Source organism: Felis catus, chromosome B1, assembly GCF_018350175.1.
Source record: "Felis catus isolate Fca126 chromosome B1, F.catus_Fca126_mat1.0, whole genome shotgun sequence".
NCBI lineage: Eukaryota > Metazoa > Chordata > Mammalia > Carnivora > Felidae > Felis > Felis catus.
The window spans coordinates 119,880,264-119,896,472 of record NC_058371.1 but is presented as its reverse complement, the minus strand read 5'-3'; the positions used below and the strand labels follow the sequence as shown (position 1 = coordinate 119,896,472).

The window sequence follows — 16,209 nt, the reverse complement described above, 5'->3', positions numbered from 1 at the left end:
TTCTGTGCAAATGGGATTTCTCATGTGATTTTAACATTTATCATTTTTAGCACACCGCACCTTTTATCTTTACCTGATATCAAAATGGAATCATGTCTTGATTTAAGTAGTTTAACGAGGTGTTCCATCAGCATTGCGCTATTCTGCCTAAAGAAAATGCTTTCTGAAATGACTGATAAGCTGCACAAATGAGAAAATTGTAAATTTAATAATCCTCCTACTCAAAATAATACAATCCAAGAATTGCTGCTAAGGAAAATGATGTATCGTGTTCTGGTTTCCTGGAGAATTCCACGCTCTGTTCTTTTTTATGTTTGTGTCCTATAAATATTATGTGCTATTTTTTTTTTACAGTGTTTCAACAAAAGACAGCCAGAAAACAGTCTGATGGCGACAGGTTCCACGGTCCTAAGAGACAAGGTATTCACATGAGCTTCAGTTTATTTAATAATCTCTAAGTAAGATCTAAAGAAGCCTTATGAATATTGAATAAAGTCTCCGAGGATAGAAGTAAATAATTGTAAAACAAACAATAGTAATAATAACTGTGTGCCTGATGAGTTTTACTCTTAAATTAGTGTCTTGCCCAAATATAATTTTGCCATAATAAGATTAATACAAGAAAATTATTGTAATTTATAAAGGCAAGAAACAGCCTTGTGAGAATGTTTGTGGCGATGTTGATGATGTTGTTAGCAGGGCTCTAGGAAGGTCAAGTAAGACAAATCCTCTAACATGCATGGAGACCATGCTCTTATAGGCCTTTAGAGAGAGTAGCCTCTGGAACGTAAATTGGGGGCAGTGGCGGACAGATGATTGATTCTGCAATGAAGGGAACCAGCGTGGGATGTCTGTACTCTGCACTGAACTCCATTCAAAGACGGTGCCCTTTTCTCACTATTCTCTTGCCTTCAGCACTTGATCCAGCATTTTGGAGAACACGTACTTGTCATGCAGAAAAGAGCTGAATACTGAAGCTATAGAGACATCACACACAGTGGAAAAATTTTCCTCTTGCTCTACAAAGAGGCAGCTGCCTCCGGTTTACCCTGACATCCGTGGTTCCTATTGAAAAGAGAAACTCTAGTGGGTTATTTATTGTGATCTTCCCCCCCCCCCGCCCCCCGATAATCAGGGCTTGGTTAAAGTTCAAAAGTGAGAAATGTAAAAGGTGACAGATGTAGGGGGCTGGCTCTGATCACCAGTGAGCACATGCTGATGCTTTTACCCTCTGTCCAACCATTTTTCTCTAAACCTTTTCAGATATTTTCTTATTATGCCATGAAATCCCAGTTAAAGAGTAATCACTAATTCAGTAATAAGCAGTTTTGATCAGCTAGTATGTCCCATGGACTGGATGGTCATAAATATCTGAAAATAACTTCAGTCCAAATAGCATTGCCTTGAAATTGCTACCAGTGAATTATTGAGAGAGACATTAAAATAAAATCAAGAGGTTATCTCACAGCAGCCACTAAACACCCCCCTAGCCAGTTTCCTTTTGTGCCATCATAGAGATGGCTAGGCAATGACTGCACCAACTTCTAACACCACCAAGCTGGTAAATACACCACCTTGGACTGTCTGGGTGGCTCAGTCGGTTAAGTGTGTTGTTACCTCTGCTCAGGTCATGATCTCATGGCTCATGAGTTCAGGCTCCGCACTGGGCTCTGGGCTGTCAGCACAGAGCCCATTTCAGATCCTCTGGCTCCCTCTGTCTCTGCCCCCTCTCCCCCATGTCTCAAAACTAAATAAACATTAAAAATAAATAAACATTAAAATTTAATAAACTTTAATAAACTTTAAACATTTAATAAACATTAAAAAAAATACACAACCTCAGTGGACCTGCTTCTAAGACAGCCATGGATTGTCTTCCAAACAAAGGTGTGTCCTTAAATGAGAGATCTTCATCCATCACTTCAAGTGGCATTTCCAATGGCAGCAAGGTTGTACTTAGATCATTCTCCCAATTAAGTACATGATGCTTGAATGCAGCACATAATAAAGCAGAATTTCTGGTCCTCCCTGAACCCATAGGTATACTGCTTACAAATTTATATGCCAAAAAAAAAAAAAAAACCTCTATTTGACACTTTCCATTTCTAGTGATTCAGTAATATGAGGGAAAAGATTGTTCTTTTTAAGGTCACCATTATCCTTCCACTGGACCTTTATACCTGTCCAAGAAATAAGTGCAGAACTCCATATGAGATCATTGTACAAGGAGAATCAAACAGTTCCTGCAGGATTAACAAAGTAGAGATTATTCCTATCAGGACTCCCCCACATACCTCACAGCATTTGGAAAAGAATAAAGAGAAAGGGTGCTTTGAGCTCTTTAGGAGAATATTTCCCTGAAGCATTTTTAAATAAATTATTCCATTTTCATTATTCCAAACGCTGTTGGAATGAAGGGGGAAACGTGAAGAAGGCCACCAGAGATGAAGGAAGCTGACAAATAGCAAAAATAATAAAAGATCCTTGGAATTCTTGCTCTTACCGGCTGTCCTCTGGCTTTCCCCCAGAGAGCAGCCTAAGGAAAAGCTGTAGTGTCCATCAAACCTAAAAGAGACCAATCATTCTTCTATCGTATGAACAGAAAACTAGTCTCTTCTGTACCAGAAAAAAAGGGGACAGTGAAAGGAATCAAGAACCTAATTGTAAAATATTTTATTGGATCAAATTCTGCCCATCTCTTGTTACCTAATTGGTTTCATCAAGGTCAACAATCGCTAGATTTTTTTTAATGATTTTAGGGCGAGGATGCTGAAATTTTAATCAAATTTGGTATGAATTTTTTCTCTCTAGATATTTAAATCCAACTTATTGATCATATTTGAGATTAGTCACCTGAGACCAGTTTCCCTAGATCCCTCCAACCGAGGACATCAGTAATTCTGCAGAACAGAAAAGAATATTGTTCTTTTGCAAGGAAACATTGCACCTCATAGAATGAGGCAATAGAATAGACATTAAACCTCATAGAATGTTGGAAAACCTCCCTGATTACTGAAGTCTTCAGGGAAATCAGAATCTAGTAGGAGAAAAGATAATTAAGAATGATTGGGAAGATTTTAAAATTAAAGAATTAAGCACCCCAAAGGGTTTACTCTGTCCAACCATTTTTCTCTAAACCGTTTCAGATATTTATGACCATCCAGGCCATGGGACATACTAGGTGATCAAAACTGCTTGTTAGTGAATTAGTGATCACTCTTTAACTATCCTGGGATTTCATGGTATAATAAGAAGAGCAGTACCTGCTTCGCCAAACAGAACAAAACAAAACAAAAAACAAAAGGCCCTTTTCTGAAATGTTTGTCAGAATGAAGATTTTCTAAAGGGACTAAACAGGTTCTCTAAGGAAGGATAAAGAAATTATTTAATTCTTTCACTATATGCTGGAAGAAAAAGGGATTACAAGAGCCAACTATTTTCCCTCTGAAATTATAAGTGTTTCAGATGCCCTACATTCAAGACTGCCAAGGGATTGCCAGGAAGTTACATTATTGCTAAGTCAAGGAATTTTCCTGAGGAACAGAAAAAATTAATTGGCACCATTTCCATGGAAACTTAACAGATTTCTTCAACTCAATTTTCACATCCTGAAAAAATATAAGGAAAATGGTGAGGATTTTGGATCACAGATAAAAGTTTCCATCAAAATACAGTCTTAAAATCCATATTCCTGAGTTGGTTTTGAAATTAGAAAAATGCCAGAGTGGTATCACAGAATATGCTGCTAGCACATTCCCCCTCTCTCAAAACTGAACTTCTCAGAGTGGTCAAGGGTTTATTCAGAGAGGCACCTGGGTGGCTCATTAGTTTAAGCTCAGCTTAGGTCAACTTCAGCTCAGGTCATGATCTCATGGTTTGTGGGTTCGAGCCCCGCGTCAGGCTCTGTGCTGACAGCTCAGAGCCTGGGAGCCTGCTTCAGATTCTGTGTCTCCCTCTCTCTCTGCCCCTCCCCCACTCATGCAGTCTCTCTCTCTCTCTCTCTCTCTCTCTCAAAAATGAATAAACATTTTAAAAAATTAAAAAAAAAACATTGCAAGCCAGAGAACTGAATTTTGTCAGTGGGTTTGAAGTTGATCAGAGTTTTGAAGGCTGCGTCATGTTAATGACACTCATAGAGGACTGATTGATAACCCTTACTTTCAATTTATTAAATCTATACTAGGGGAAGTTTCCTTCCCAGTGACTGGAATGCTTGGATTCATTAGGCCCCTACCAAAGAATAAGGTTTCTATGAAATAGTATTAGTAATTAGAAGACCACTAGGGAACACGATCAAGTCAAAGAGGGCTGGAGGAATGTAAGGGCTGCTTCTTCAAAGACATGGAAATATCTGGCTAATTTTCCCGGCCTTAAAAATCATATAATAGTCTAGGATGCTCACATCTCCCAGACCTGTTACACCTTTTCTTTTCCCTCTGTTATATCTTTTTCTTGGACTATGCCAAGGGGCCTTTTCTATCCTCACCAGAATCATCGGCATATCATTAGTGTAGTCTTACCTCAAATATGATACGTAGCAGCTAATGAGGTTTAGCACTCCTAACATTCTGAACTGCCTTCCTGTGACTGTGGGTCACATACACAGATCTCCTCAGTCACACAGTTAAATAATGAATCTCATCAAGAGTGTGCTATTGCTGTCACTCTGGGAAGGCAAACATTTCTTTGGAAGATGGGGTCAGATGGGAGGTAGGGGGAACATGTCCATGCTAACTACCTGCCTATTTTCAGTGACTCCCAACCCTTGATGAGCCTAAGAATCATTTTTGGAGCTTCTAAAATTTGGTTGCCTAAGTCCTACCTTAGACATGGCTAAAAATGGAACACATGAAAATAGTAATGAGCAATAATCTTAAAGCCAACATGCCAAAGAGAAAATATAACCAAAAGAAACTTTTCTGAAGGCCACATTGTGGTCAAATTTGGCCACTAAGTGTGTTATATTTCAGAAATCATCTGCACAATATAACTTTAATTTTTGCCATGTTTAAACCATGCTTAAATTCAAGTTTCAGGTAAAAACTCCAACCACTCCCTAGTATATTCCTGTATCATTTGCTACAAGAAGACTTTTGCTGTTACCATTTATTATCATGCTTTCCATGTTTTCTTATATTTGAGACACATCCCTGTAGACTCATAATTCTATAAAAAGTGAAAAAATAAAAGGTATATCAAGAGAATCATGTCAATAAAAACATGAAGGAAAGCATATTTATTTTTCATAATGAAAACTATTCACATGTGTTTAATACTCAGGCACTAAATCTTCTCTGCTCAGTAACTATCTGCCTAGCCCCTGGTATAGTCTCTGTCTGCCCACTGATTCTTCAAGACAGACTGAAAAGTCATTATTGGCTGGCCTTTTCAGGGAGTGTGAATGCTCATGGGAAAGATATAGTCAGGGAACACATCTTGTTTGTGTTCTCCAAATGCCCAGTGCTGAAACAGTCTGATAAGTGTGAAATACCCAAACTTTCTGTAAGTAGGAGACCTGGAGAAATGGTGATATTGCCCTTAACATGGGGGAAACGAGAATGCTGGTCTCTGAGGAATTTTCATCAGGCTGTTTTTGCTAGCATTGAACATATTAAAAAGGAAAGACAGAGGATTATCAAAATGTGGTCATTTGTACTCCATAAAAGAATAATGGCCTCAGTTATCTTTTTCAGTATAACTTACATTTCCATTTTCATAAAAATTTTGTTGTTGTTGTTGAAGTCAGACCTGGAAAAACTTGTGTAATAGCTGAGTTGTTGCCTGCTTTTGGTGATGTGTCAATAGCCCACAGTAAAGAGTGAGGAGGAGGGATTTAATGTTACACTTTGCATCCTGAGACCACCAAATAAAGCTCTGTGATGGAAGGATGGCATGGGCAAGAAGAATTCTTATGGTAATTCATGCCGGGAGTTAGTTGCTTACAGACCTATCAGTACACAGCGCCAAGGAATTATGTTTCACCTGTGTGTGACAAAGCTGCCCTAACAAATGCACTAAACCCTGGGGTCCTGAGTTGTGAACTGCAGTTACCAATGTCCTCTGCAACCTAGAGCAGAGAACAAAATCTGAGTGAACACAAGGAATAGAAGCAAAGGATAAATAAACACTAAATCTCCTGGTGAACATGATTCTATAGATATGTTTTCTTTCAAGAAGGACTGAGAAAGAGAACAAATAATATGAGAACTTCAAAAACCACTCCAAGGAAAAGGCAAGATAATTTATTCATGGAAGACTCAGGATAATTATACTTCTGTAAGTGATTTGTTTCATTAGTAAGATTGTCATATATCTTCTCACAAAGCACCATGCCATCAAAACGTAGATAATGGGAAATACACACACACACACACACACACACACACACACACACAGAACATTTCAACTCACAATTTGTAATTCTTTTAATCTGAAGTTTTTACAAATATTTTAACTGTGTAGAAAATTGCTTTAAGGTAGTAACTGTAAAGAAGTATGGATTATTTTGAATTTTCATTTATTAAATTTAAGCTAAACTATTCAACTTTCAGGTTCAGTACCTGACACCTGTCAATAAAGAATTTTTCAGAAGAGTGTGAACTCACACACAAATTGAAAATACAGAGAAGAAACAGCAGTAGAAAGTCTGGGATGAAGGCCAGGCTAAGACGAAAGCAAAATATATGAAAGACATTTTAGGTGAGAGGGCAGGATGATATGAAATATATGACATGCAGAAAAGGGATCTAGTGACAAAAGGAAGTATGGTAAAAATAAAATAAGCTTAGAAGCTAAAATTTCAGCAGCAAGTTAAAATCCACATTGGTCACAACAAAAAGACCTGATGGTGGATAAAAATCAAGTTATTGAAGTTGAGAACATAATTGGAGAAGGGTTTGTTCTCAATACATAGATAGACTAGAAACAATCAGAAGAAATGGAGAAGAGAGATCCAACTCACGTATAATAGATTTGTTTGTTTTAAATAGAATACAGAATGCAGTCAATGACATGGCTAAACAAAGCTTTATAGAACAGGGATGTGGGGCTCAATATAGGTTAACTGTGACCCAGAAAACAATAAGGAAATTTAAAAGCACCCTCACAAATCTTTTTAATTATAAAGATAAAGAAACAATACTAAAGTATTGAGAAGATATGTTAACTTAGATTTTCTATTTAAAAAGAATCAAAATCAGGGGCGCCTGGGTGGCTCAGTCAGTTGAGCGTCCAACTTCGGCCCAGGTCATGATCTCATGGTTGACTAGTTTGGGCCCAGCATCAGACTCTGTGCTGACAGCTCAGAGCCTGGAACCTGCTTCAGATTCTGTGTCTCCCTCTCTCTCTGCCACTCCCCCCACTCATGCTCTGTCTCTCTCTGTCTCAAAAATAAATATAAACATTAAAAAAAAACTTTTTAAAATCAAAATCAGTTTTAAAAAACAGAGAATCTGTGTAACAAAAATATGAGATAACGGATTACACAGTTTATTAGGAAAATATTGCAGCTTAGGAAGTTTATCTTTAGTGTGGTATTTCATTCCTGTAAGGAGAAAACAAATGCAGCTTTTGGATAACCAAGGTTTTAGAAGAATTAGAATTTCTATATCATGAAAGTATTACCCAAAATATATTATGAATAAATAAGAGACTAAGAAAAATAAAAAGCTTAAAGAGAACTTATGGTATTAAAGAATTTGTGGTGAATAATGAATTCAATAAAACATGGAATTGCATTTAAATAATTATTGTAGGGTTGCCTGGGTGGCTCAGTCAGGTGAGCATCTGACTTCAGCTCAGGTCATGATCTCACTGTTTATGAGTTCGAGGCCCTCATCAGGCTCTCTGCTTTCAGCGCAGAACCGCTTGGGATCCTATGTTTCCCTCACTCTCTGCTCCTCCCCCACTCTCTCTCACACACGTGCTCTCTCTCTCTCTCTCTCTCTCTCAAAAATAAATAAAAATTTAAATAATTCCTGTAAATATACCTAAAAAATGTGAATGTAAAATGTTGGTGACAAAAAATATGTAATGCAATAAATCATAACCTGAATTCAATGCTCAAATAATATAAAATGGTCTAGGAACTAGAAGAAAATACAAAACTAAAATCATGCCCTTTCCTTCATGACTTAGTAACCAAAAATATATAAGATAAATTATATCTCTGAAATTTATTTTAAAAGAAAATATGTACTTTCCAAATCACTTAATATTACATGTGTGTGTATAGATATACGTGTATATATACAGAGATAGATAGATAGATAGATAGATACACATATATATATATATATATATATATATATATATATGTAGTCTTTGTAACAAAAGTCAGAAACTAGTATTTTTAGTATGTGGAAAATTATTAAGAGGAAACACAGGGGTAAGAGGAATTCTGGCTAAGTTGGCCTAACAGGGCTCTTGCTGAAGGCAGGGCAAGGTGATCAGATTATCACCTAGGGGGCGATGGAAGGTCGAGGAACCCAATCAGATACTGAAGGTAATCAGATATCAAGGGTGGGGGACCCTGACTAAACAAACTTAGCAGATTCTTATGAAAATTAAGCAATAGGAAGACAGACAGGCAAGTACAAAAAGTGAAGCCTCATTGGAAAGAGGTCTCAGAGGAGCCTAACTCAAGTTAAGTCAAGGGAGGAGCTCTGTCAATATGCAGCCCCAATTTCAAGAGATGTGGATACTTTGCTTGGAACTTACAAATAATTCAACACTCCAGGTCTCTCCCAATTTACCCATGTGCCCCAGAGTTAATTTACTTGCCAGTCCCCTAGCTGTAGAACAAAAAATAACTTCAGATTTAAATCTTGGTCGCTGGGTGTCTCAGTTTCATTACCGACAGATTCTTTCCAATTACTCACAAAATAATATGGCAAGATGGTACAGTATGGTATGGCATTGGTATAGTGTATCTGCCATGGCTTGGAATGGTATGTATTCCATGGGAAAGCCTATTAGCAGAATGGGAGAGAGTTTCTTACTGCAAAAACCATATCATGCATCATTGCAGAAAACTGGAAGTTAAGAATCACAGAAATTCCAGAAAAAAGTAATCTCTGATACCATCACAATAGAACAACTTGTGTCATCTTAAGATAATTTCCTTCCATGCTTTATCTTATGAAAAACATTTATATCACTAACATTTTACTGTATATACAAGTTAATATCCTGCTTTTGTACTTACTGTGATAGGATAAGCACTTTCTATATTGCCACATGATCTTTTTAATTATTGTTATTATATTAATGATTACTTAGTATTTGTTAAGTAAATATTTCATACTTTAAATGCTTTGTTGTTGGGCAATCAAGTTGTTTCCTTTCAAATTTTCAGTAAAAAAATGTTCTTCTAGCCAGTCACTCAGTAATAGAAATAATGTTAATGAAAAGCTCAATTTACTCTCTTACCTAATCTGAAGATTCATACACTCACCAGAACAGTGTTATTTGATGTTTATATGAGTGATACTTGATTAAATAGAAAATCTTGTAAAGAGAAACTGATCCAAGAGGAACTAAAACTCTAGAAACTGTAGTTTATCTTGAAGTTTTTACACTAAGAGACCAAAAGTCTGCAATATGTACAGTTAGCAATCTGGCAAACACGTTTCAACAAAAATTACATTAACCTCATACTAACTTTTCTGAAGATAAACTAATAATAAATATAAAATGGAGGAGGAAAGAAAAAACCTTCCATCCCCCATAAAACAGTGATCTAAGTGCATTAAAGCAATTTTGCACACCCTACTAAAAATTACAGGTTGCACGCTTTGGTTTAACTAGTCTTCCCTTGGGAAGAAAGATGATTTAAGTGCCTAAATCATTTTGTTTTGCAACTTGTCATAGCTAATGGCGGGGGGGGGATGAGGGCTAGGAAGGGGGAGGGTAGTAAGTAAAAGCTGAAGTATGTAAACTTGGTCTAATTATAAACAGCTCACTTCCAGAACTTCATCTGTCTAGAACTGATACTCTTAACTTTCATTGTTTTGTTCTCTCTGCACAACCACACAAGACTGAACTCTGCCCCCCAAAAGTCATCTTACTTATTTTTTAGTAGTCAAAATTTGAAAGGTGAAGGGTAACTGAAATGAATATTGTTTGTTGTTGTTGTTTATTTTTTATTTATTTTTGATAGAGACAGAGCACAAGTAGGGGAGGGGCAGAGAGAGAGGGAGACACAGAATCTGAAGCAGGCTCCAGGCTCCAAGCTGTCAGCACAGAGCCCGACGTGGGGCTGGAACACACAAACCGCGAGATCATGACCTGAACCCAAGTCGGACGCTTAACCAACTGAGCCACCCAGGCGCCCCTGAAATGAATATTGTTAAGACGATTCAGTAGTTTTTGAATGTAGCTATACCTGCACATATAGCAAAACAAGCGGATACAGTTTTCCAGGAAGACTTTCCTTGAGATAACTTCAACAAAAGAGAAAATCCAGCTGCATGGGTTACTTGAGATAAAAATGCATTCACACTTAGTCAAAGGGATGACAGAAGTGAGGTGCTAGTTAAATGTCTTAGCTATTAAATGATGGTTCTAAACCTCCGTACTCTGGCAGGAATGGCACATAGAATTCGTTTGCAAACTGTACCTTATGAATTGGAGTGGATTGCAGAGGCCTATCAAAAGCAAATGGTATGAGAAGCAAGATCTCAATTGTTGTCTGTGCTTTTGGCTACTGAACCAGTGAGCCCTCTGGCTGACTTGTGCTTCTCCAATTCTCCTGGGATTTCATGCTCTGTCATCCCTGAAGGAAAAGAGTTAGAGTGTAGAATCTGTTGACATCTTGTTAGTTCTGGGGGAAGAGGACTTCTGAAAGAAAAGACAGCCAAGAAAGCCCCCCTAGGAATCAAAATGATTGTCCGTGGAGCAGTTTTATGTGTATGCGAATCTTTTCAGAAAGGAACCGTCTCTGTGTCCCCATTTCAAGATTTCCTGCTAGAATCCTTCTCAAAACTGAGGATGCTACTAAAGGTCATTCCAGGACAACCCCAAGGTTCAAGTCCCCTTGAAATACTTAAAACCTGCTCTCAAGTACTTGAAAAGTCTGTTTTCCAGACTAACCAATCCAAACACTATCACCAAATCCTTAGTACTATAGGATTTGAATGCCCTTCCATTTCTAAGTCCTTGTCTGTCTGGTCTAGTGACAGACTAGTTAACCTATTTCTTTCTTGAAGATGGGCTCCGGGGAATGAGTGATTCTTCAGGGACAGTTCACCAGTACACAGCTAGATTGTCTATTCTCTCCTAGGCTCTGTGAACATATTTCGATTTGATAGTGCATGAGACATAAACTGCTAAGGAGTTACCCGGTCCTTCTTGAGACAATACAAGAAATAGGTCGGACTTATTAGAAATGTATAAATAAGAAGGTACAAGCTCAACTAAGTTCTGCAAACATGCGGATAACACAAGTGTGATGCCACCCAGTGACCATAAAGAGGGATAAGGATTGGGATAGTCTGGAGAGCACATACCATCCTTAAAGGCATGTAGCTTCTCTTATGTCTTTAAACATCATGTGGGACAAATAAAGCACTGACTTCACCCATGGTCTGTGGCTCAGGCTGATGTATGGTGTGGCATTAGCAGCCACACATGGAAAGTTGGACCACCCAATGTTCTGATTGTTCTGAGCAAAATAAACTCTTTTGGAAAGAAAGCAGTTCATTACAAAATGAGCGGCAATTGCCTATTTTAAATCTTTCAGGAATAAAGTTACAAATCCTCCTAAAACTTTGTAACACTTGGATGCTGGTTGAGATCTCTTTTCCAAAAGCTAGAGATTATGTTTATTCCACATTTATTCCACAAATATTTATTATTGATAATAATGCTAATATTTATTTAACTTACCATTTGACAGGCACTATGCTAAGAACTTTGTGCACATTATTAAAAATAATCCTCACTAGGGTGTCTGGGCAGCTCAGTCAGTTAAGCATCTGACTCCTGATTCCGGCTCAGGTCATGATCTCACTGTTTGTGAGTTCAAGCCCCATGTCAGGCTCTGTGCTGACAGCACAGAGCCTGATCCATGTCAGGCTCTGTGCTGACAGCACAGAGCCTGATTGGGATTCTCTCTTTCCCTCCCTTTCTCTGTCTTCCCCTCCCCCACTCTCTCTCTTTCTCAAAATAAATAAATAACCTTAAAAAAATAATCCTCACAAAAAGAAAGTGAAATTGGTACTGCCCACAGCTAGTAAAATGCAGAACTCTGCTACTGTTCTTTCTCTACCTGTCCCTTTTTCTGTTTCCTAGTGATGACACGCATTCTTTTTACCATAACCCTAGGTAACAGACACAACATGCTTCGAAATGCATTCAAAATTTTGTACTGATTTATTCAGTGACTGCTTGTAGACTGGCAGGAATAAGAAACTCAACTGATTTGTTTTTAGAGTGTTTTTCCCCCCCAATTGACATATATAATCTTCTTGTTAAAACATCTTCCCCTCATATTGTAGACAGAGCTCGGCTGGAGAGTCAGGCCTTTTCCACTGTGAACTGCCTTGCTGCTGGGCAGGAAGAGCTCATCCTTCTTCAAGAGAAAGTCAAGAATGGGAAACTATCTGTGGATGAAGCCCTAGAGAAATTTAAGCATTGGCAGATGGGAAAGACTGAACTGGAAATGATTCAGCAGGTAATAATGACCCCAATCCTTTCTGGAACATTCACCTGACTGGCAGCTCCTGTCTGTAAATGCATAGTCTTTTTACAAGAAACACAGGTAACTATTTGTTTGATTTTAACTACCCACAAAAAAAAAATGTTTTCAAACTACCAATTAAATGGCTGCAAACAGGGGCGCCTGGGTGGCGCAGTCGGTTAAGCGTCTGACTTCAGCCAGGTCACGATCTTGCGGTCCGGGAGTTCGAGCCCCACGTCGGGCTCTGGGCTGATGATGGCTCAGAGCCTGGAGCCTGTATCCAATTCTGTGTCTCCCTCTCTCTCTCTGCCCCTCCCCCGTTCATGCTCTGTCTCTCTCTGTCCCAAAAATAAATAAACGTTGAAAAAAATATTTAAAAAAAATAATAAATGGCTGCAAACATCCAGATTCCATTTTTACAAACCATTGGTGAACTCAATGCTGGGACCCACTATATCAGAGCTAACACCTAATCACTTTATTAGGCTGTTCTTAGTATAGTGAATATTTTATGAATCTCGTTGCTGATATTAAGGTGAAGCATCTTTACATTAACACGTGCTCAACATTCTGAAGAGTGTGTTATGTGGACCAGACTTAAAGGGAAGAAGAAAATGATTTAAATCATGTCAGGCAATATTCCTCAACAAAATACAACAAGTTTTCTCTCCTCTTCCCCTTAACCTTTGGGGGGGAAAAGCCCATATAAAGTCAGGATTTATAGAGATATGCTGCCAAGCATATTAACTTCAGATAAGCTTGTCTTCTATAAATAGAATGTATATCTTGAGAGGGTTTTAGAGTAGGTGGTTCTGAGATGAGACTGAAAACAAAATATACCATATACATCCCATGACATTCCTCGGTGAGGGGTATGAGGACTGTATTCTGTTTTATCCCACAGGCTTTCATACTCCCTAAATAGTCCCAACAGTTTTTCCTTCTCATCACAGAAAACCCCAGTGCCATAGAAACCAGTTCTCAGGAACTGTTTGATAAAACACATTTAATTAGCTAGTTTAGGCCGAAGTACAAACAATCATTAATAGCTTAATATGCCACCTTTCCCAAGGGATCATTTTTGTTGAAAAACAATGCGTAGGAAAACATTTTTAAAGAACAGCAAAATGAATCCCAATGATGAAACTCCAAACAAATGTGGCATCTAGGCAGAAGGTAGTTTAGGCAAGGGACTTTCCCAGCTCATCTGAGATCACTTCTCAGAAGCCACCGATCTCGAAGGGCAGCTCTGGTTGTGTGGGTGGTGGCTGCACCTGGGCCTGTTTCGCCAAACAGATGCGAAAACATGCTGATTGTGCAGTTCTGCAACTGATCTTAGTTCATGATCAGAGTGACAGTGCTGCTTCTCAGTCTGGGCCAATGCCATCGCCGTCAAACAGCTCTCTTAGCCTGAAACAGATAAAATGTGCCTTAGTGCCAACCTACACACCCACTCTCCTAGCCATGTTAGCTTGCAAGTTCTGCTGAAAATAAGCCCGTTGTACTTCACCCTCCTCAGATCATAATAAAGCTTACAATTTAGAGGAATCCAACTGAAATACCTTCTTGAAAATTATCTCACTAGTTGTTTTATGAAAGGCTTGGTTGTCTTTAATTTGTGTGTGTGTTTATATTTAATATTCTTTTAGAAAGAAGTTAAGGCGGTCTGTTAACTACTTTTAGACTGATCTGACTTATCCAATATATAGGGAGAATGGGATAATGAATATAGTTACTGTTTACGCAAAACAAAACAAAATTTAACCTGTAAAGCCAAGGAACAGGCACTCAGCCTGCTTTCCATAAAAGCCAAAAGTTCAGTAACTTTGACTGAATACTGTTTAGTGAATCAGTCCTTTTCTTTTTTTTATGTTTCCAGCTTTAATGAGATATCATTGGATAAACTTAAGGTGTACCGCCTTGTCGATTTCACACACTTACATATTGCAAAATGATTACCACCGGAGTGTTACCTAACATCTCCATCATATCAAAAAATTATCATTTCTTCTTTTGGGTGAGAACATTGAATATCTACCCTCTTATCAACTTCAAGTACATAATACAGTATTGTTTAGTATAATCACTGTGTTGTGCATTGAATCGTCAGAACGTATTTATCTTACAACTGGAAGTATCTACCCTTTAATCAACCTCTTTCCCTCCACTTCCGGGTCACTGGTAACCACCACTTTACTCACTGAGTGAAGCTTTTTTAGCTTCTGCATATAAACAGTATCATACCATGTTTTTCTTTCTCTCTCGGACTTTTTTTACCTAGCATAATGCGCTCAGGGTCTATTCATGTTGCAAATTGCAGAATTTCCTTCTTTTCCATGGCTTATGTATGTAATCACATCTTCTTTGTCCATTCATCCATTGACAGAAGTTTAGGTTGTTTCTGTATCTTGGCTACTGCGAATAATCCTGCAGTGAACATGAGGGTGCAGTTATGTCTTCAATATCCTATTTTCATTTTCTTCAGATATACACCGAAGAGCAGAATTACTGGATCATATGTAGCTCTATTTTTAATTTTTTAAGAAACCTACATACTGTTTTCCATAGTGGCTGCACCAATTTACATTCCCACCAACAACGAACAAGGTTTCCCTTTTCTCCACATCCTGCCAACACTTGTTATCGCTTGTCTTTTTGATGATAACCATTCTAACAGGTGTCAGGTGATGATACCTCAATGTGGTTTTCATTTGCATTTTCCTATTGATTAGTGATATTGAGCACCTTCTCATATACCTGTTGACCATTTGTATGTCATTTTTGAAAAATGCTTTATTTAGTCCCTCTGCTCATTTTTTTCCTCTGGCCATTTGTTAACTAGATTATTTGATTTTCGCTACTAAGTTATTTGGGGTGGGGGGGTATTTTTTTTTAATTTTTAACATTTTTTTTTATTTTTGAGAGACAGAGACAGAGAAGGAGCAGGGGAGGGACAGAGACAGGAGGCACAGAATCCAAAGCGGGCTCTTGCCTCCAAGCTATCAGCACAGAGCCCGCCACACGGGGCTCAAACCCATGGACCGTTAAGACCGTGACCTGAGCCGAAGTCAGACACTTAACAGCCTGAGTCACACAGGCGCCTCTCTATTGAGTTATTTGAATTCTTAATGTATTTTGGATATTAACCCCTTATCAGATATATGATTTCAAATATTTTCTCCCATTCTGTAGGTAGCCTTTTCATTTTCTTGATCATTTCTTTTGCTCTGTAGACACTTTTCAGGTTGATGTAGTCCTACTTGCCTAATTTTGCTTCTTTTGCTTGTGTTTTGGGGTGTCATATCCAAAAAACTATTGCCAAGACCAATTGCAAGGAGTTTTGTTCCCTATGTTTTCTTAGTCCTTAACATAAGGGGCTGGACAACAGTCGGAATAACAGAAAAATAGGTGTTCTCATTTTCCCAATATACGTACACACTCATTTTCACACACTTTTCTTTAAAAAAAATTATTTATTTTTGGGAGAGTGCAAGCGGGGGTAGGGATCCAAAGTGGGCTCTGCGCTGACA

General features: G+C 38.2%; 1 protein-coding gene across 1 annotated transcript in view; it reads left to right on the top strand.

Annotated features, from left to right (window-relative positions):
* The window catches only part of BANK1 (B cell scaffold protein with ankyrin repeats 1), a 311,535-nt gene that overhangs the window by 285,459 nt on the left and 9,867 nt on the right, over positions 1-16,209 (top strand). Inside the window, exons 12-13 of the mRNA XM_045056738.1 lie at positions 355-420; positions 12,498-12,673. Coding sequence (XP_044912673.1) covers positions 355-420; positions 12,498-12,673 — 242 coding nt within the window. The remainder of the gene's footprint in view (positions 1-354; positions 421-12,497; positions 12,674-16,209) is intronic.